Source organism: Bubalus bubalis, chromosome 4 (assembly GCF_019923935.1).
Source record: "Bubalus bubalis isolate 160015118507 breed Murrah chromosome 4, NDDB_SH_1, whole genome shotgun sequence".
In the NCBI taxonomy this organism is placed as follows: domain Eukaryota; kingdom Metazoa; phylum Chordata; class Mammalia; order Artiodactyla; family Bovidae; genus Bubalus; species Bubalus bubalis.
In genome coordinates, this window is record NC_059160.1 from 3266810 (window position 1) to 3289181 (window position 22372).

The following is a 22372-nucleotide window of genomic DNA, read 5'->3' on the forward strand; positions in this document are numbered from 1 at the left end:
GCGGGTGGCTCGCCGTGGGGTCTGGTTCTTTAGTTCACAGCCCTGAGCTGCTGCTTAGGACCAGGCGGCAGCTGTCTCTTTATCGAAAAGCTGGCAGCCTCAAGCCTCTACTCGCCCTTCCCGTTCTGGGGCCCGTCCTGCCCTCCTTCAGGGCTGGGGGTTCAGCCTGGCTACGCAGCCCCTCCTGCTGGCCCCCAGCCCCTTGCCTCCCCTCTCCCCATCGGGGCAGCCCCGGGCCCTCCTGAAGCGCCTCTTGGCGGGACCACATTCACATCAGCATCTCCTGGTTCCCGCCCTGCCCCTCGGCTCCCACACCTGCCGTGACGGTCACACACATGTGCACACACCCCACGTCACATATACACACCACACATGCACATTATACACACACCACATATACACACATGCACACCACATATACACACATGCACACCACATATACACACACGTACATCACATATACACGCCACACATGCACATTATACACACACACACATGCACACACACCACATATACACACACGCACACCGCATAATAGACACATCACATAATACACACACATGTGCGCACACACCCAACATCACATATACACGCCACACATGCACATTATACACACACACACGCACACCACATATACACACACACACCACATACACATACACGCACATCACATAATAGACACATCACACAATACACACACACGCGCATACACCCAACATCACATACACACACCACACACAGACACATTACACATACATGCCACACACATCACATATACATGCCACACACATTACATATACACACCATACTCACATGTACATGCCACACACACATTACACACACACGTGCACACCACATATATACACATGTGCATCACATAATAGACACATCACATAATACACACCATGTGCACACACCCAGCATCACATATACACACCACACACAGATACATTACACATACATGCCACACACATCACATATACATGCCACACATGTTACATATACACACATCACATAATAGACATACAGAGATCACAGAATACACACACATTACATATACATGCCACACACGTGACACAGATATACACACATGCACATCACATAATAGACACACAAATCACATAATACACACCCACACCCACATTGCATGTACATGCCGCACACATCACACACACACACATGTACATCACACAACACACACACATGCACACACCCACATTACATGTACATGGTGCACGCATCACACACACACGTATGTCACAGCCACATTACATGTACATGCCCCACGCATGACACACACACGTACATCACAATACACACACACACACATTACATGCACATGCCGCACGCATCACATACACACACATGTACGTCACATACACACACATGCACACACCCCCACATTACACGTCCACGCAAAGAGCTGGACACGACTGAGCATGCGCACACTGACAAGCCCGCTGCTGGGCCTCAGTTTCCCGCCTGTGCAATGGGGGCGTGTAAGAGTCCCACACCAGGGGCTGTGAGGCCCCCCTGCCCCCTGTCACCCTGAGCTGTCAGCGCGGCCGCCGTGCACACGAGCCCATGTGAGCTCGGTGCATCTGGGCGTCTCTGAAGACTTAAGGCCCTCCAACCTGGGGTCTGTGGTTCTGGCACTTCGGGCTGGGGTCCGGGCAGGCAGTGTCCCTCAGCCCCCAGCGTCAAGCCTGGGCAGGACAGGCATCCAGTGGTGGGGACGTGTGTGAGGCCATGGCAGCCAGAGGGGCCTCAGCTTTTGCAGCTAAGAATGCCTCTTTAGGGGGTGGGGGTCCCACAGTGATCTCTGTGGGATTGTGCCCTTGCCGCCGTGAGCAGGAGGCCGGGCCCGGGCCCTGTGGGCAGGACTTGCGGTGCTGCGTGCAGTATGGAGCACGGCTGTGGGTCTGCTCGGCTGAGCGTGATCCTTGTTGTGGGGCACGACTGGCAGTCACAGTGGGCGAGGGCCGCACAGGAGCAGCACGGGGGGCTTCCCCAGGGTTAGGGAGACTTGGAGCAAGCATTTGAACCCAAGCAGGGCACTGGGACACTTGAAACAAATTTGGAAATCCAAATTTATTTTAAATGAGAATTCCTAGAAGAAGAAAACTGAAGTTAAATCTTGATAAGCAAGCATAACTGAAAATATTTATTACAGTAAAATAGTGTTTCTTGTAAGAGATATATATATTAAAGATAGAGGGCTCACTGAATTTGATACAAGTTATTTGCCTGAAGTAAGATGATGATGTTGAAGCTGAAACTCCAATACTTCGGCCGCCTGATGCGAAGAACTGACTCATTTGAAAAGACCCTGATGCTGGGAAAGATGGAAGGCAGGAGAAGGGGACAACAGAGGATGAGATGGTTGGATGGCATCACCAACTTGCTGGACATGAGTTTGAGCAAGCTCCGGGAGTTGGTGATGGACAGGGAGGCCTGGCGTGCTGCAGTCCATGGGGTTGCGAAGAGTCAGACTCTACTGAGTGACTGAACTGAACTGAAGATGATTTTAAGAATTAAAAACCATCACATCATGTCTCTTCCCTACTCTGAGTTCTGTGGTGCCAAGCTGGCTGTGATGGGGGTACATCCACGATGGAAATCCGGGCTTTCCCCTGAGGGCCGGCCATTGGGATCTGCCAGGTCACCACTGCATAGAGGATACAGTTAAGGAAACACGGAAGTGGATTCCTGTGTGGTTTGAGCAAGTCAGCGGGAATGTCTGCCTCGGGAAGTACCCTGTTCAGGTGCCCACAGGGCCCTGGGGTTGGCCTGGGTCTCGCCCCTGGAAAACAGGGGCGAGAGCCTTTACAGGGAGCCCCGTTCATCTGAAACTGGCATGCTCAGAGTTCTCACTGCCTTTTTTATTTTAAAAAAGTCATGTTTATCTGTAGAATTAATTCTTCATTCATGACATCAACATCTTTCCCGACATCATTTGAATTAAAGATGTGAATTTTGCAAGTTTTATAATTCTGTACGAGCAGTCGTCACCGGCTTGCACATGGAGAAGTCCTGGCATTTTATGACTTCATCTCACGGGCACTCGTCCAGTACCTGCTGCATGCCGGGTGTTCACCAGGCACCCTCTGTGTGCTGGGCATTCCGACTTGACCCAGAGCCTGGGGAGACGGAGGCTGAGGGACAGTCATGCAGTGGGTGTCACCCTGGGGCTGGGACGGGCTGGGATGGAGAATTCTGGGCCCATCAGAGTCTGACCTGGGCGCCCTGGCCCTGCCCAGGTGGGCGAAACCTCCAGAGGGATGTGGGTGCCTGAAGTGGGGCTGCGGCTGGGCACTGGAGAGTCATCTGCAGACACCAGAGAAGACATACCAGGCCAGAGAAAGGCAGTGTCCGCGGGGTGATTGCTCATAGCAGTGCGCGTGTGTGAGTGTGTCTGGGCAATGCCAGGCTCAGAGAAAGGCCGTGTCCACGGAGTGATTGCTCATAGCAGTGAGTGTGTATGCGGGATGCCAGGACAGAGAAAGGCGGTGTCCACGGGGTGATTGCTCATAGCAGTGAGAGTGTGTGAGTGTGTCTGGGCGATGCCAGGACAGAGAAAGGCCGTGTCCACGGAGTGATTGCTCATAGCAGTGAGTGTGTATGCAGGATGCCAGGCCAGAGAAAGGTGGTGTTCACGGGGTGATCCTGATAGCAGTGAGTGTGTGAGTGTGTACAGGGGATGAATGCCAGGCTCAGAGAAGGCAGTGTCCGCAGGGTGATTGCTGATAGCAGTGAGTGTGTGTAAGTGTGTTCAGGGTCTCCTCCATTAGCCTGGTGAGTCCCCTGGCTGCCCTTCATGGAGGGCGACGTGCAGCTGGCCTGGGAGGTGGGGAGCTGGTGTCGGCTGGGCAGGTGTGTGTCTGGCACCCCGAGGTGGAGGGTCTCTGTGGAGCGGCAGGACTGGCCGGAAGCCAGGCGGGCTTTCTGGAAAGCTCTCCCAGGTATTCTGTGGGGAGCTGGCAGATCTATGAGGCACTGAGCCGCTGGGGGGGAGCCCAGAGGCCCGGGGGTGGTTGCGGCGGTTGTGCAGATTGGGCTGGTTTAGACTGGGGTATGACCGACGGTGGAGGTGAGTGACTCGGGCCCGGGGGGTGGCTCGGGCCCTGGGGGTGGCACGGACCCTGGGGGTGGCACGGACCCTGGGGGTGACTCGGGCCCTGGGGGTGGCACGGACCCTGGGGGTGACTCGGGCCCTGGGGGTGGCACGGACCCTGGGGGTGACTCGGGCCCTGGGGGTGGCACGGACCCTGGGGGTGACTCGGGCCCTGGGGGTGGCACGGACCCTGGGGGTGACTCGGGCCCTGGGGGTGGCACGGACCCTGGGGGTGACTCGGGCCCTGGGGGTGGCACGGACCCTGGGGGTGACTTGGGCCCTGGGGGTGACTCAGTTCCTGGGGGTGACTCGGTCCCTGGGGGTGCACCGGTGGGGACAAGGGAGGAGGGGTGGATGGCTCCAGGGCTCTTGGCCACCCTCCTCCGCAGTGGCTGCGGGACCCTTACCCGGGTGGGGGACCCGGAGAACAGACTTGGTTTGGGGAGACAGGTCTGAGGCCTGGGTTTGTGGGGCAAGAATGGGAGGAGCTGGTGGGCGGGTGTGGGCCCAGAGAAGGGGTGGCCGTGGAACTGCAGAGCTGGCCCCTCGCTGGCCGGCTGGGGAGTCCGGGAAGAGCATCCCGGGGGGCAGGGAAGCCAGAGCCGGTGAGTCACCAGGTCCCTGAGAAACCAGGATCGCGGCCCTGCAGGCTCGGCTGCGGGCCCCTGAGGCCAGCGTTTACCGGGAAAACGGTTTTAGGGCGGATGCAGAGGCCACTAGGGGGCTGGATAGTGTCCCCCCAGATTCACGTCCAGAACCTCAGAATGTTGGAAGCAGGGTCTCTCCAGATGTAATCCGTAAGGCTCCCAGTGATTAGTGAACATCGTCCTGGACTCGGGGTCCACCTGAACCCAGTGACTGGAGTCCTTATAGAGAGAGGATGGGGAGACGAGACCCAGGGAAGATAGCCACGTGACCACAGAGGTAGACATGAGGGATGAGGAGGCCACAACCCCAGAAACACGGGTGGGGGTGCCTGACAGCTGGAGGAGGTGGGAAGGAGCCCCCCTGGACCCTGCAGAGGGAGGTGGCCCTGCTGACACCCCCAGATCTACAAGAGAATTCGTTTTTGTTCCCTTTAAGCCCTCTGCTTTGCCGTACTTGTCACAGCAGACCCAGGAAACAAATACAACCACCTATGAGAAAAGAAAAACCTTTTGTGCTTAAAACAAATAATTTCACGGCAACTGAGCTTTATTTGCAGTTGATTTAAAGTTGCATGATGGGTTAAGCAGAGGAACGCAGGAACCCTGCAAGGCAGCACGCCCTTTCCGCGGCATGGCGGAGGCCCTGCAGCAGCGGGCTGAGCGGCCGCGGGGCTGTGGGCAGCACACGTCCTGCTGGGCCGTCCTTCCCTCCCCGGGGCTGCCTGAGGACCCAGGCTTCCCGGCAGCCGCTGGAAAACCGCCCGTGAGCAGGAGTATGGCGGGCAGAGTCAAATGCAGGTCTCAGAACTGAATGGAGGGCACACTCGCTCTTTCTCTGCAGGGCCGTCCTTCTCTGGGCCCAGGCAGCTGGGAGCCCGTTGCGGGAGCCCCTGGATCTTGGGTGGAGGTGGAGGGGTCCAGACGTCCCGTTGGCTCGAGGGCAGAGCCTGTGAGCCGCCGCTGTGGCCTTGGTGGGGGCGGGGCTGCACTTGCCTCCCGGTGACACTGACCACCGGGGCGAGCCCAGCGGGGCAGGGTTCCGGGCGCCGTGGGGAGGGCCGGGCCAGGCCCCTCTTTGTTTGCCGGCACGGCTTAGGGAGTGCGGCCCGCCCCGGCCTCTCACTGCCGCTTTATTACTTCAGAACACGCTGTGCTTGGCCCTCGACCCGCCAAGCTGGGACTTGGAGAGCAAACAGTCCCAGACGTCACATGGATTTTAAAAGGGGAGATTAGAGAATCTGAAGTGAATGAAGAACAAATACACCTTCGGCTAAGCATTTACAATTAATGAATAGAATTTAAGAAGGCTGCGAGCCGCCCACCTGGGAAGGGGCCAGGAGCAGGGCTGAGTGTGAGAGTGTGAGAGTGTGTGAGTGTGGGTGCGTGTGGCTGAGGGCGGGTGTGAGGGTGCGAATGCGTGGATGGGCATGAATGCTTGTGAACACGTGAGCGTGTGTGTGACGGTGCGAGTGTGTCAGCAGCGTGTGACTGGGTGTGAGTGCATGCGTGTGTGTGCATGTGTGTGAGGTTATGTGTGCCCATGCGTGCGTGTGTGTGCACAGCCTGCCTGGTGTCTGTGGCGGGCGGGGTGGGGTGCCCTGGTGACCCCAGAGCCGGCGGGGAGACCAGAGGCCCTGCCCTGATGGTGGAGCCCAGAGCGGGGTGTGCGGCCGCGTGGGCCTCTCCTTTCCGAGCAGCGTGTGAAACCTCTGCTCACAAGTCGTTTGGGGACAGCTGCCTGCTGGGGAGAGCAGGTGGGTGTCCTGGGTGGGCCTGTGGTCTCTGCCTTCCCTGCCTGGTGGGGAGGAAGGGGATGGAAAAAAAAATCTGCCTGACCCTGCCAGGCCCTGGGGGTGGGCTCAGCCTGGGCCCCTGGCCTGGTGGTCCGTGTGCGGTTATGAAATTCAGTAAGAGCTCAGCGGTTGAAACTCTCCTCCCTGTGTTTGAGGGGCTCAGGCTGGGTCACCTCCGCTTAGCAAGTTGTGTGTCCTCAGCTGTCGCAACCTGGGGAGGAAGATACTCCGGGTAAGGAGAGGAAATTCAGATTTCCCTGGTGCCCCGCTTGTTTCCCAGGATCGTCGTGCTAATTACAGATCAGTTTCACCTGCTTCTCAAAAATAAGCTCTTGTGAAGCGTTCCCTCTCGGGTGACGGATGGAGTTTTCTTACACCCGTCAGTTACTGAGCTCTCGAAAATAAGCACGTTTGGAGGTTGGCCTCCCTGAGAAACAGACCCCAAGGCCCGAGATCCGCCTTCCCAGGAGCCACGCCTGGGCAGGGGCCGGGGCCGGGGGCTCACTGGGGCTGCCCAGAGGAGAGGCTGGGCCTCAGCAGTGCGGCAGCAGAGGCCTCTGTGACCCCACGTCTCAGCTCTGGCGATGCGGTGCAGAAGAGGCTGCCCTGGGCCACGGGGCTGGGCTTCCCCGTCTCCCTGCGGAGCTGTTGCTGGCTGTCAGCTGCCCCAGCGGGGGCCATGCCGCTGTGGGGGAGGGATTTCGGGAGGAGGGTCTGAGTGCAGGGTCGCAGCTGTGAGCGGTCGTCACCCAGCCCTCCAGAGCCTCTGTCCTGGCAGGGCACGTGGGGTACACACAGCACCCACTCTCCACTATATCCAGGAATTAATGATCGGGACTTCCCTCGGGGTCCAGTGGTTAAGAATCCACCTTGCAATTCAGGGAATGGTTGGGGAACTAAGACCCCACATGCTACAGAGCAGCTCAGCCCACGTGCCACAACTAGAGAGTCCGTGCGAGGCAAGGAAGGATCCTGAATTAACACAACGAATATCGTGTGCTGTAACCAAGACCCACCGCCGCCAAAGTTTAAAAAGCTGATGATAAATTTTAATATCACCATCCAGTTTGTTCACATTCCCAATGGACTCATATGTGACTGCTACCGTCTGAATTGCATCTGCCCCGCCCCCAGATTCCCAGGTTGCAGCCCTAGCCCCCAGGAGGACTGTAGCTGGAGGTGGGGCCCGCAGGGAAGTAGTTCAGCTAAATGATGAGGGTGGGCCCCCATCCGACAGGGTCAGTGTCCTCTGAAGAAGGGACGACAGAGACCTGTGTCTCCCCGTGCACACGTATGGAGGACGGGCTCTGTGAGGACAGAGCGAGAGGGCAGCCAGGAGGGAGCCCTCGGGGGAGCCCGGCCGTGCTGGGACCCCGATCTCCCTGGGACTTCCAGCCTCAAGGGCCGTGAGAAATACATTTCATCGTTTAAGCCCCTGGCCTAAGGTATTTTGTGATGGAGGCCCGAGCAGACTGAGACAGTCGGGAATGTATTCGCACGGTTCAGTGTTGAAGAGGCACAGAAGGGCACCCAGGGACACCTGTGTCTGAGGACCCTGGTGACTCCAGTTCCGGGGTGATGCTGCCTCTGTGCACCCAGGCTCCTGATGCTGGGTGCCACCGAGCTCTGAGTGTCCTATCTCTTCATACCCGAGAACTCTAGCATCACAAAGGAAAGATTGATCAGTGTGACCACACCCAGATGTAATACTTCTGTTGCTGTTGTTGAGTCGCTCAGTCACAGCTGACTCTCTGACCCCATGGACAGAGGAGCCTGGAGGGCTTGCTTCTTCCCAGGCAAGAATACTGGAGCGGGTGGCCATTTCCTACTCCAGGGGATCTTCCTGACCCAAGGTTCAAACCCACGTCTCCTGCACTGCCAGGCTTTATATTTATATTATAAAAATTATATTATACTTGTATTTATATATTTATATTCTTTACCACTGGGCCACCAGGGAAGCCCTATAATATTTTTATGTGCCACAAATACGTAAATAAGTTGAAAGTTAAACTTAAGCCAGGAGGGAGTTGTCATAGAAATGGTAGAACATAATTTCTGAAATTTACGAGGAGCTTGTATACAGAATAAAACAAGACCAACCATCTGATCGAAAAATGAATGCAGGAATCATCGGGTAGTTCAGAGAAAGGAAAAGGATGTTGCCAGTAAAATTCGGGCAGATGTTGAACCTCAGCAAAAATTAATGCAAATAAAACACCTTGGAGGTTCATTTGTCAGAAATATAAAATATTTTACAGATTGATCACCACCCTCGTGTTGGTGAGGATGTATGAGTTTGTGCATCCTTTTGTGGAGGGCAGTTTGGAAATACTTATCAAGTGTGTACCTTGATTCACCACTTTCAGGAATTTTCTCTAGAGAGATATTCTTAAAACACACCAAGGACGTGTATCAAAAAGTTATCCGCAGGGGCCTCCTCGGTGGCTCAGTGGCGAAGAATCCGCCAGCCGAGGCAGGAGTCACGGGTTTGATCCCTGATCCGGGAGGCCCCCATGTGCCATGGAGCAGCGGGGCCCGTACCCTGCGACTCCCGAGCCTGTGCTCCAGGGTCTGCGCTCCGCAACGGAAGAAGCCACTGAAGTTAGAAGCCTGGTGACCACGACTGGAGAAGGTCCTTGCGGCAGCGAAGCCCCAGCACAGCCAGAGACAATTAATTATTTAAAAAGTGGTCTGCAGTAAAAGCAAGTTATAAGCAGCCTACCTGTCCATCAGCAGTAGAAGGAGAAACATCAGTGATTTAGGTTCTGATGGGGTCCTCTAACAGAATACTGTGCAGCCACTGGGAGGAAAGAGGAGAAGCTCTGAGTGCCCACAGGCAGGGTCTCCACGGTACCCCTGGCCCTGAGCCCACATGCGGGCGGCAGGGCACCCCGCTCTCCTGTCTCCTCCGGTGGGACCTGCAAGAGACTGAAGACTTTCCAGGCCTCACTGTTTACATGGTGATTTTTTTTTTTTAGTGTGAATGTAATACTCTTATTTTAAAATGTATTCATTAAGGGACTTCCCTGGTGGTCCCGTCGTTAGGAGTCCACGCTTCCACTGCAAGGGGCGTGGGTTCGATCCCTGGTTGAGGAACTAAGATCCCACATGCTGAGTGGCACGGCCAAAAAAGATTTTTTAAATGCCTTCACTTAAAACTCAGTACCTGGTGAAAATATGGGTGAGAGCTGGGGAATTTCCGGTTGTCAGAAGCTCCTGTTAGTCTGTGGGCCTGTGAGGGGCTAGTGATGCCCACCCCGTGACAGGCAGGCCCGGGCTGTGTTCCAGGGAGTGAGGGTCATGCAGCCAGGCCCCCGCAATGACCTCGCCACTGATGGGCAGCCTGGGTCTGGTAGGCCTCTGGGGCAGAGGTGGTCAGCATGGGCTCCCTGGTCAGTGGAAGCTTCCAGAACTCCCCTGCCACGGGGGTGGCAGGGGCGATTAGGCCACAGGGAGGCCGTTGAAGCACAGCTGGGGGCCAGTGTGTGGGACAGACTTGATTACAGGATCGGAGCCCAGCGTGGTCCGGGGGGGCAGTGGGTCTGCGTGGCAGGCGATGGGCTGGGGGCGCTCTGAATGACCCCGGCATACTCCGAAGAGCCCCGGGATGCCCAGCCGTCGTGCAGACGTGGGTGTGGGGAGGACACGGGGCCCTCTCAGCATTCTCGGTCTTTCTAAGTGGGGCTCTCAGAAGAGCGCCGGGCTCAGCGGGGGGTTCAGAACGGGTGGGGTGCCCCTCCCCTCCCCCTCCCCCCAGGCTGCCGTGTGACCCCCTCTCTCCCGCTCCGTCCCCCCAGGCGAGCACTGCGAGGTGAACGCGCGCTCCGGCCGCTGCGCCCACGGCGTGTGCAAGAACGGGGGCACCTGTGTGAACCTGCTCATCGGCGGCTTCCACTGCGTGTGCCCCCCTGGTGCGTTCGAGAGGCCCTACTGCGAGGTGACCACCCGGAGCTTCCCGCCGCAGTCCTTCGTCACCTTCCGGGGCCTGAGGCAGCGCTTCCACTTCACCGTGGCCCTCGCGTGAGTCCCGCGTCCCCGCCCGTGCTGGACGTTGGGGGGCGGTCTCGGGTCTCAGGGCGGCCCTCGAGCCCTCCGTCCGGTCGCCCTGGCCGGCGCTGCCTGCAGGACCCCGTGCAAATAGAGGATGTGGCCCCTGATTCAAGGGCTTCCCCTGTGGCTCAGCTGGTGAAGAACCCCCTGCAACGCAGGAGACCCCGGTTCGATTCCTGGGTCGGGAAGATCCCCTGGAGAAGGAAAAAGTTACCCACTCCAGTATTCTTGGACTTCCCTGGTAGCTCAGCTGGTGAAGAATCCACCTGCAATGCAGGAGACCTGGGTTCAGTCCCTGGGTTGGGAAGATCCCCTGGAGAAGGGAAAGGCTCCCCACTCCAGTATTCTGGCCTGGAGAATTCCATAGACTGTATAGTCCCATGGGGTTGCAAAGAGTCGGGCATGACTGAGTGAGTTTCGCTTTCACTTCACTTTCCCCTGATTCGAAAACAAGAAATTTCCAGTTGGCAACAGCAGAGCGTTAACGAGCTTGGGGCCCTGTTTGCCCAGCTCCCACGCCTGTGAAGCCAGCCTGGACGCCCTGATGCTGCCCACTTGCCACCACGTGGGCACCTCTGCCATCCAAGTGCCCAGAAATAGGGGGAAAGGGCTTGGGACTCAGACTCGGCATAGGCTCTTGTGAGGTCCCTAGCGAGCTGGGTAACCACGGGCGGGCGGCCCCTTAACCCGTAACGGGATGTAGACTGACTGCACGCTTGGGCCATTCTCTTATTTTTTCATCTTTTTCGCCAAGAGAATTTAGATTTAACTCTTAATTTTTAAGATCTACTGTAAAGATTTTTCTCAAGTTCAACTTAGTAGAATAAGGTGTTTTCTGTGTTTGGTGAGCATTTGGGGACACAGTCTTCATGGGAGTGCACCATCCGTGTCCCCCAGAACCAGATGCTTGCTCTGAGCTGCCCTTTGGAGCTCGGGGCCTCTTGGGGCGGGATGGCGCAGCTCCTCTCCTGAGGGTCCTGCCCTACCTGGGGAAGCCCTCCCCTATCTACCCCCAACCATTGCACTCAGGTCCTCTGAGTCCTTCACCCCCGTGTCTCCCTGTCTGGCCGCTTCTCTCCCAGTTTCCAGCATCTTGGCCCGGGCCACCGTCCTCCCCTCGGCTGACAGCTGTGTTGTCCTCGACTCTCAGCCTGAGCCGGGGGATCCTTGTCCACAGGCGTGCCAGGCCCGCCTGAGCCGGGGGATCCTTGTCCGACAGGCGTGCCGGGCCCGCCTGAGCCAGGGGATCCTTGTCCGACAGGCGTGCCGGGCCCGCCTGAGCCGGGGGATCCTTGTCCGATAGGTGAGCCGGAGGATCCTTGTCCGACAGGTGTGCCGGAGAATCCTTGTCCGACAGGTGTGCCAGGCCCGCCTGCCACCCGGGGTAAAACCCAGCTTCTGAATACGACACTCAGCGGCCTCCGTGTGCTGACCCCTGTGCCCCGATCCTGGTGGGGGCCGCCCTCACCTCCTGATGCTCTGGACCCGCCCAGCCCTGCGTGGGTGTTTCCTCGGCCCCTCCCGCCTGCCCCCATCCCGTCTCCCGCTTCCTTCAGGAAGCCCGGTGAGCAGGCCGGCCACGCCTGCATTCCAGTGCCGGCCGTCCAGCGTTTGGCCATCGCCTGCTTGACTGCTGCCTTCAGCCTCTGTTGCCCCTGCTTGCGGGATCAGGCTGCCGTCCACCCTGCCTGCCCCTAAGGTCCTGTGGAGGACACGCAGTTAACATGGGGGCTTGTATCATTGGCGGGTTTTCTACATTGTGGCCCAAATCTGCTCGCTGTAAACCCATCCTCCACCCTGGGTGGCCGGGTGGGGGGACCTGGTGCCAGGATTCCTGGCCCTGATATTTTTTTTCCTGGTTGTCAGATGATTCGATTGGGCTCAAGTCTCTGAAGCAGATGTTCGTCCTTTGAAGCCTTTAAATGGCCCTTTAGGCTCCCTGGCTGGGATCCGGGCTTCAGCCCCAGGACTGCTGTGCCCGTGCCTGTCCACCCGCTGGCCAGAAGCTCCTCACAGGCTTCTTATCCTGCGTCCTGACACCCAGGGGTCCAGAGGCCACGAGCGGCTGACTGGTAGTTCCATGCCGACATGGCGTGAACGCTTACTGCTCCCTGCCTGTAGCCTGGAGACGTCACTGGGGGGCCTCCTGGCCTCCCAAAGCAGGGGCTCTTCCGCCCGGTGCGGGTGGGAGGGGTTGAATTGCAGAGGGCAAAGCTTCCAGGCATTCTCAGTGGTCTGGAGTGCTGGCTGGGGCTCTACAGAGGTGGGCAGACCCCTGAGCCCCCGGACCCACCTGGGCCCGCCCATCTTGTCCAGCTCCAGCCCCCGGTAGATTCTCGAGCGTGGACATCTGCAGTGGGTACAGATGTGTCCTCTTGGAGGGCGTTCCGTTTAGAGACGCGGGTCCCTGGTGAGATCCCTTCTGGGCTCTGCCCAGCTCATCACAGACCTCAGCGTGGACCGCTCAGTGGCCAGCCTGCTTATCCTGATCTGCAGGCATTTCCCCGTTCAGCCCTCTTCCTGAATCTTCCTCGGAGGCCAGCTTTAATAAAACAGCAAGAGCGGCCCTCATCCGTGAGCGTGCCTGTTCTGGATCCTTTGAGCATCGCCCCCTTTCCCGGGAACTTGGAAGGAGAGTGGGAGACACAGCTCTGGTCAGCCCCCTGACCCGACTGCAAGGCTGGAGTGGTGTTTGATTCCAAGGGCAGTTGTGAGGCTTGGGCCGTGTGGAGCCCGCTGTTTGGGGGTGATTGCTCACATCTTGGTGCACGGTTCACGGCGCCACCACAGCCTGTAAACCAGCGAACCAGGGTCCCTCTCCAGGGTGTGGAGAGGGCACACATGAGTTGGCACGTGCTGTTGCCCTCCCACCCTCTCCCAGGGCCTCCGTGCCAGGCCCTGGTTCCAGCCCCGCCTCCTCCCAGCCCAATCCCTCCTCTGCCCGTAAGCCCTGTGCACAGGAGGCCACCGAGTGGGCACAGCCTCCAAAACAAGGGCTCCTCTTTGGCACCTTCGGCAACTCTGCGTGCCACGTGGCTGGATGTTTAGCAGGCTCCTGTGGGTGCCCACCCCCAGGTCAGAGGTGCCCTGTGTCTTCTGGCAGATTCATTGCTCCGGGTGGTTTTGCTGTCTCTGTGGCCGTGGCCGCTCACCACTGGGCATGACCAGCAGCCCTCCATCGAGGGCAGCCACTAAGCTGCAGGGGGCTGACCTGAAAGGCGGCCGGAAGTCCTGGGGTTGGGGAGGAGGGGGTGGCCCACGGATGCAGAAACCGGCAAAGGAAGTCTGGCGGCTCCAGACGCAGAAGCTGAAGAGCAGTGGTGTTTAATTCAATGTCCCTCTAATGCAGCATGTGTCTCTTTGCTTGGGAAGTGCAGTATTTTAGGTGATCATGTGACAATTTAGGGACAGTTTCCCATGTGCCTGATGATGGCTAAGGTGTCGAGGTGACGCCAAACCAGGGAGCGTTTTGCATCAAAAGCAGAATGTGAAAAGTCCCTCAGAGCGTGGGCGGGGCCTGGAAGGAGCTGGCCCCCTGCCTGCTGGGGGCCGCGCCGTGAGAAAGGTGGGCTGGGGCGCCGGCCCAGGGCTTTTGTTTCAGGCAGTTTCTCTGGAAGCTGCGTCTCCCCTTTCTGGCTCTGTTTGCCCAGGGCCTGGGCTCGAGTGGGCGCCCCCGCCCGCCTCCTTTGTCCTTTCTTCTGCCCGGCCCCCTCTCCAGGCTGCGGTTTCTGTTTCTGGCCTTTCTTCTTTGGTGCTGTTCAGACCCTGCCCGGGGCCCCAGGGCTCTTCGTTAGCTCTTCCATCCTGGCAGTGCAGGGGGCCCGCCCCTGAGGACCCTCCCGCACTGACCCTCTGCACCGGCTCCCACCCTGGTCCAAAGAGAAACCCACACCCGTCAGACCTGCAGAAGGGGAGCAGGTGCGGCCCGCGGGTCTCAGGAAGAGAGCCGCTGTTAATTCAGCTCCTCTCTTCTTCTGCCTGCTGTCTCCACACTTTGCTCTGCAGGTATTTTTGGGTTGTCATTGGCGCCCGCTGCCTCTAAACCGAGGGGCTGCCAGCTGTGGGCGGGAGGCGTCAGTTCTGTGTACCTCAAGGAGGGGGAGCTGGGGTCAGATGCTCAACGCTGACTCCCACAGACCCCTGCCGCACGAGAGCGGGTAACTGACCTGGAATCAAAGGAAGGACTTTCCCCACTTAATCTCGGGGGAGAGGGACATCCAGCTGTCTCAGGAAACAGTCTTGTGTTTCCCCTGGGATTTGCGGGTTCTCTGTAACCAGGGAGTCCAGGAGGTGTCGTGGTGTTTCGGGGACCCTCGGCTCTGATGGTAGCGGCCTCCTATTGGGGAGGACGAGATTTCTGAGGCTCTTTGTTTCTTGTCGGAGTAAGTGGTTTTTTACTCTCGATGCTTCAAGTCTGACAAGACTATTTTCACGCGTCTGTTGGTTCACGGGAGCTGCACGCATGCCTGGATGCAACACACTGGTGTCACACACTTGCCTGGACCAGATCTTTCTTGTTTGGTCTTGGAAATGCAGTTGTGAATGAGAGTCATCATCCCTCCCCTTAAAGGATCACTTGTCCTTTTGTAAACATTTTTTTACTTAAAAAAGTTTTTCAGCCTGCGGGATCTTTGTTGCCTGACCAGGGATCAAACCCTCACCCTTGCAGTGGAACCTTGGAGACTTAAGCCCCGGACTGCCAGGGAAGTCCCAGGAGCACGCGGTCTCCTAAAGGAACAAATAAGCGGGAGAATTTCAGAAATGAAATGAGTGACGTGATAGGCTATGGGGGGCGGGGCACAGTTTAGATAAAACGAGTTGGGAAAACACAACTGCAGTGATGCCTGGGAGGCCTGCAGAGGCGGGGAGTTCAGCCCCGGTAGGGGCCAGCAGGTGCGGAGGCCCCTGCGGGGGCCGGGAAGGCACAGAGGGACCCAGCGTGGCTGCGGCTGGAGCCTGGTGGTGGAGACGAGGGGCTGCGGCCTGAGCGGGCCATCGGCACCTGCATCCCGTGCCCTGGGGGCACGCGTGGGTCTGCCCCCCTGAGCGGCAGGCACCCTGCCTGTGTTCAGTAGCATCATACGGAGGTGGTGGTGACCAAGCTGCCCCCAGAATCTGCTCTGCTCCTTCCAGAAAAGAGAGTCGTTAATCAGGATTTGTGCTATTTGTGTGCTAAGTCGCATCCGACTCTGCAATCCCATGGACTGTAGCCCGCCAGGCTCCTCTGTCCATGGGATTCTCCAGGCAAGAATACTGGAGTGAGTGGCCATGCCCTCCTCCAGGGGGTCTTCCTGACTCAGGGATCGAACCTGCATCTCTTGTGTCTCTTGCATTGGCAGGCGGGTTCTTTACCACTAGCTCCACCTGGGCTGTCAACTTCTGATGTGAAAGAGAGTCCCGGGACCAGGGTCTTGGCTGAGCGTGGCCCTTGCTGTCGCCCACTCTGGCTGGGCCGGTCGCCCTGGGCGCCCCGCCCCCGGCCACCTGCAGATTCCACCCTGGGGTCATTCACTGTGTCATGTGCTCTGCCCCCCAGGTTTGCCACCCAGGAGAGGAACGCGCTGCTGCTGTATAACGGCCGCTTCAACGAGAAGCACGACTTCATCGCCCTGGAGATTGTGGACGAGCAGGTGCAGCTCACCTTCTCGGCAGGTAAAGCCTCCTGTGCAGGAGGGAGCCGCCCTCGGGTTGCATCCCAGGCTCTTCCTTGGCTAAAACCACCCCATCCTGCAACAGCGCCCTCTAGCGTGCCAATCCCTGGTTCTCCACCTGGGAATCCGTCCCGTGGTGTGGGGGCGCGGGGGATCCCCGAACGCACAAAGATGTTCATTGCAGCGCTGTTTATAATGCTGCAGGCACAGCTCCAGTGTGCAGAGACTGGGGAATCCTGCGCCCTCTGTAGGGTGAACATATTGACAAAGCCATAGAAAACGTCTTCCCGGTTGCTGGGGAGAACGCGGGTCCAGAGGGTCAGAAGGCCTGCCTTGGGGGTCTGCTCACTGCTCTTCTCTCCGGCCCCGCAGGCGAGACCACGACCACGGTGGCGCCGCAGGTGCCCGGGGGCGTGAGTGACGGGCGCTGGCATGCCGTGCAGGTGCAGTACTACAACAAGGTGGGCATCCCCCCCCCCCCCCCCCCGCCGGCAGCCCCGGGCCTGTACACCGAGATGCAGATAGCATGCCGGGTGGCAGAGCTACGTAGGAAACGAGCATCTGTTGAGGGTCTGTGTGAAGATACCCAAGCCCCGCGGTGTGGCAGATACTCCCTCGGGGAGCGCTGGGACCCCAGAGATCACCCGACCCCCGGGGCAGGACGCAGAAAGAGCTTATTCATCGCGGCTGCCTCGGCCGGGCCATTACTGGGGGCTGAAATCCCAGGCCATTCAAACACAGTTCCAAGGCCTAAACCTTCCCTGCCTCCCTGGATGAAACCCGAGAGGCAGAAGGCTCTCCCAGGAAACCTGTGAAGGTCTGGGCGTTTTTGGGGGGTTTCCTTTCATTTTGCTGTTTCTTGACTCTTAAGGAGACTCCTTGCTAGTTTTTGCATCAGAATACCCCGCTTTCCAATTGCCGGGGATTTGGCAAGCCTCTCTTTTCCTTCCTGGGGAACTCTGGGGCACCTCCCCCTCATGGCGTTCAGCCACAGACTTGGGCCTGGCTTGGCTCGCAGACAAGGGGTCCCTGCTTGGTAAGGGATACGCCCATGGAGAAAGAGCGCTGCCTTTCAGCCTTTGGACACAGTGGGGATCTAACTCTCCACGTCTCCACCGCCCTGAATGTGTAGCCCCCGGCAGTGATCGCCCAGCAAGGTGACCCTGGTTTTTTGCCCCCACCTGAGGGCAGGCGCTCCTGTTGCCCTGCTCCAGGAAGAGGGCGGCCGGGTTCTGACTCGGGTGTGGAACTCGGCGCCGCGTTTGTGATGAGGGCCAGGGTGCAGGTCTGAAGCGACGCGGGGGCTGGCGTCCCTCTCGGGAGCGTGAGGACCAGGTGGGGGGTGTCCACAGCTGCCTGGGACAGACACCCTGCGCTTCCCGCTCTGTTAGGCCCGGGCCGTGGTCCCGGCGGTGGCCGTGTTACCCGACGCAGGGCCATGTGTGAGAGCTAAGGACGTGGGCTGGGGGCTGGGTGCCGGGTGGGGGGCCCAGAGGGAGGCAGGGCGCCTCCAAAGACACGGGGGCAGTTTCCTCGCTGCCCCGTCGTGCGTGCAGGAGCCTTCTCCTGGGGGTGTGCCCGTGGCCGTTTGGGACAGTCATTAGCCAGTGCGAGGCACCCACCTCCTGCCCACCTGGAACAGCCTCGCGTGGCCGCAGTGGGAGATGAGGGGTGCAGGGGGACCCTCAGAGCTGACCTCCCAGGGCTTGAGGATGGATGGATCCTCAGCTTGGGTTTTTCTCTCTGCAGGGTCTTAACCCACCCAACCTCCTTTCCCCAACCCGTGAGCCTTTCTGACCTGATTCAGCTGCTCCGGAGGAAAGCAGGGGTCCCCCCAGGGCCCCCCAAGGGAGTTCTTCTGCCCCACAGCCCACTCGAGGTCAGATGCTTTCTGACCCATCTCTCTGCCCTGGAGGCAGCGTGCTGAGCAACCGTAGGAGCCGCGGGGCAGCAGCTCTCAGCTGGCGCAGGTGTAAGGGCTGCCCGAGCCTCCTGGAGGGCCAGGTGCCCACGGCACGGGGCCCCATCCACCGAGCAGGGACGGCCGGCTCTGACCTCAGGGCCTCGATGTGCTCCAGCCAGTCGGGCAGTGGACGGCCCTGATGCCCCAGGTCGTGGCGATGACTTTCCCACGTCCAGACGGGACCAGCAAGAAGCCATGTTGGCGGCAGGGCTCCTGCAAGGCCGACCCCCTCCTGGCCCACAGATGGGGGACACGGGGGTCAGTGGTTCTCTGGGGCTCTTGAACCTGTGGTTCTCTGGCTCAGGCGCCTGTGGGCTCTTTGTCAGGATGCTGCACACGCCCTCGAGTAGAACGAAGGGAAAGTTAAGAGTCACAGCGGTGCTCCAGGGCCACACGACAAGGACGTGGTGCCCACGGTCTGACCTTCCTGCCTCTGAGCTCTCAGCCTCTGGCCTCCTCCCTTTGCCTGCAGGGCCAGGACCCCAGGGAGGGGCCGTCCCTGGTCATCCTCTGGGGGGAGGATGCGTGCATCTGGGGGGCTTTCCGCCCAGCAGGGTGCCAAGGAGACCCTCGGGGGCCCCCGCTTCATGTCAGGGAAGTACCTGTGGTACCTCTTCCTTCCTGCTTGTGTGGGAAACATACCTCCCAGGGCCGGCTGAAGACTGGGCTTGGGGGCTGAGTCGGCCTCGACTCCCCAGCAGGGTCAGCTGCCAGTGGTCCCAGCTGAGTAGAGACAGGGCCTCTGGCTTGGCCCGCCCAGCCCTGGTCCCAGGGCGTCCATCGGCCTCCGACATCGCCAAGGCCTGCCTGCTCACAGTGCCCCTGCAGGCGGCCCCGAGGAACAAACTCCCTCCTGAAGGGGCCCCCGGGGAGGAGGAGCCCAGGAGACGTGGACCCCTGCCACCCCCGCTTCCGATCCTGAAGCAGACCCTCCATGCGAGATTAGGCCTCTCCTCTGGGCCGCTCAGCTACTTCCTCTCTCGCCCGAGGCTGCTGGGTGGAGGCACCCTGCAGTTTGCACACAGACCTGGAGGCCACCCCCGTGGTCTGCCTCCTCGCACAATGGGAAGTGCTCGGGATTAGGGCGTCTGTCTCGGGAGCTTTGTGTCTCTCAGGGCCAAGGCGCTGGCTTGTCCAGGTGCAGAGGCCCGCCCCCCGGGCCTGGGCGGGGAGCAGCTCAAGCCCGTGTGGAGGGGCTGCAGCGGGGGGCTGCGAGGGCCCGTGGCTGCGGAGGGCCGCGTCAGGATGCGACCGCGGGCAGGAAGGAGGGCAGCCGTGAAGGTGGTCTGTGGGGGGCGGGTCGCTCTGCTCTGCAGCTGTTTGTCTGTCTGCCATCCACGTCGGGTCTGGTCCTCAGGGTGGGTCCTGTGTGGGAAACCCCTGGGGCCTCCCCCCACGTCCACGGTTGCCCTGGGGCCCGTCTGGGCTATTTTACCAGTCACCGCCCCCCACCCCCGGAAACAGGTGGAAACCTCCCCAGGATGGCGCAGGAGGGCTTATGACCAAAGGGGACAGGGTGTGGGGCTTCCATCCATGTGGGCAGTGCAGGACCCAGGGCTGTGTGAGCCTTGAGGCCGAGAGGGACCGGGAGAGCACAGAGTGGAACCCGGACAGAAGAAGTAATCTCCTGGCAATGCCCCCCACCCTCAATCTCCTGTTAGGCCTCCCATTGGCCAAAGGCAGCCAGGAAGCAGAGGACGTGACCCCTTGATAGGGTCCATGTGGGCTGGTCCCACATGCAGAAAAGTGAAAGAAAGTGAAAGTCGCTCAGTCGTGCCCGACTCTTTGAGACCCCACGGACTATGCAGTCCATGTAATTCTCCAGGCTACAATACCCCACTGGGGAGCCTTTCTCTTCTCCAGGGGATCTTCCCAACCCAGGGATTGAACCCAGGTCTCCCACATTGTGCGTGGAAGAATCTTACCAGTTGAGCCACAAGGGAAGTCCCCCAGGCAGGGAGTCCAGCAAAGTCAGTTCACTTTTTCTGTCTGCTTGGGGTGGCATTTTAAGCGAGAAGGGCCGGTGGCAAAATTCCCTTTCAGTGGAGCTCGGGTGCCCGCTGGAGCTTGGTGTTTTCCTGGGGAGGTATTTTAAAGGCGGACACTTTGCACGAACATGTTGAAGTCCGTCAGGCACAGGTGGAACCTGGGGCCCCTCTGCCCACACCGCCCATGGAGGTTTGGGGAGGATTTGGAGGGTTTGTGCTCTGGTGAAGACCTGCCTGCCAGTGCAGGAGACTCAATAGACACAGGTTCGATCCTGGGGTGGGGAAGATCCCCTGGAGAAGCAAACAGCAGCCCACTCCAGTATTCTTGCCTGGAAAATCCCATGGACAGAGGAACCTGGTGGGCTGCAGTCCATGGGGTCGCAAGAGTGGGACACGATTGAGCACCCACTCACACACGCCCACGTGGTCATCACCTGGTCGCAGATGTCTTTTCCTCCGAGGCTGTTGTGCGTGATCGGTAAACGTTTTCCCTGCCAGCTTGCAGAAGGGTCTGTGTGGCTCATGCTTAAGTGATTTCTCTGCACTGGGAACTCGGGTTCAGCTTTAGTCAGAGCTCTGTGGGGTGTCTGTCCTTCCCCCTCGCCCTTGGGCATCAGAATGTTTGTGTTGAGCCCCCCGGGGGCCGTGGGGAGTAGGAAGGAGCACCCTCCTGTGGGAGCAGCAGGGAGGGGACGTCTCCGCTCTTCGCAGGGAGGACAGTCTCTCACTGAGCACTGGCAGTGCCCCCAGAGTGGCGGGGGGACGTCTGGAGGGGTTACTTGGAGGCCTTTGCCCTGTCCAATCAGGCATCTGGGGTGCAGACACGTCAGCCAGGAGGTGACTGACGGGATCCCGGGCGGGGCCTCGGCAGGCGGGGCCTGTTCTGGTCCCAGTGATTCCCAGAGGACCGGGTTGTCTCCGGCCTGGTGCTGGAAGCATCTTTGAGCAGTGAGAGCCCTGGCTGCACTGCCTTTCTCGGTGCCGCACCCTGTGCTTCTCACCGAGCACGGCGTCCAGTGCCGAAGGTTCCGGTGACCCTGGGGGAGGGGCCGCTGGTGTGGGGCTCGCAGCTCCACCCGGGCCGCACTCATCCCCGGGCTCGTCCACGTCCCTCATGACCTCTCGGGTCTGTGCCGCACACTGCGTTCAGGGGCTCCAAGGAAGTGGGCTCTGCCTGGGGTGGTGCAGCGGGGTCTGATTGCCTGATTGTGGTGTTGGGGAAGACTCTTGAGAGTCCCTTGGACTTCAAGGAGATCCAACCAGTCCATCCTAAAGGAAATCAGTCCTGAATGTTCGTTGGAAGGGCTAATGTTGAAGCTCAAACTCCAATACTTTGGCCATCTGATGCGAAGAACTGACTCGTAGAAAAGACCCTGATGCTGGGAAAGATTGAGGGCGGGAGGATAAAGGGACGACAGAGGATGAGATGGTTGGATGGCATCACCGACTGGATGGACATGAGTTTGAGTGAACTCCAGGAGTTGGTGATGGACAGGGAGGCCTGGCGTGCTGCAGTCCATGGGGTTGCAAAGAGTCGGACATGACTGAATGACCAAACTGAACTGAACTGAACCACCCCCAGGCTCAGGGGGGCTCCCTCTGCTTCAGCAGATCTTCCAGAAGACTCAAGGGTTTCCACCCAGTTCCTTGTTTCAGGCTGTCTTCATGGAGGTCCTCCTGGGGTCCTGCAGACCTCTGTGGGTTCTCCCCTGGCGGGGCTGCCCGGCCTCCGGGTCACTCCCTTCTGCCCTGTCTTCATGCCTTTGTTCACTCGTCAATACGTGGAGCAGTTATTGAGTGCCTGCTGCGTGCCGGGCATTGTTCTGGGTATGGGATACACAAAAAGACCAAAGAGATAATAAGACGGTTGTTGTGTAGGTGTGCGTGTTCCAGAGGGTGTGGGGGAGGGTAGGAAAGGAGAGACAGTGAGCAGAGGGAGAGAGAGAACTCGAGGGAGGGAGAAGGTCCGCTTTACCCGAAGAACTCTGGATCCTTTCCGTAAAGGCAGGTATTTAGGAACCAGGATTCAGGTGCGGGATGCACTCGTTGCTCCTAGGGGGTCTCACTCCCAGGCTCTTACTGGGCCAGCAGGGCCTGTATATGTATGTGCAGGTGTGTGTGTGTGCTCGTATATACTCATACTGAAATTCATGTTTCTTTCTG

The 22372-nt window shown here is 59.1% G+C and overlaps 1 protein-coding gene across 2 annotated transcripts in view; it reads left to right on the top strand.

The window, feature by feature from the left end:
- CELSR1 (cadherin EGF LAG seven-pass G-type receptor 1) overlaps nt 1–22372 on the top strand; it is a 146317-nt gene that overhangs the window by 65314 nt on the left and 58631 nt on the right. For both annotated transcript variants that reach the window (XM_025282673.3, XM_044940747.2), the window contains exons 3-5: nt 10355–10577; nt 16144–16259; nt 16631–16719. In XM_025282673.3, the coding sequence (XP_025138458.3) occupies nt 10355–10577; nt 16144–16259; nt 16631–16719 (428 nt within the window). The remainder of the gene's footprint in view (nt 1–10354; nt 10578–16143; nt 16260–16630; nt 16720–22372) is intronic.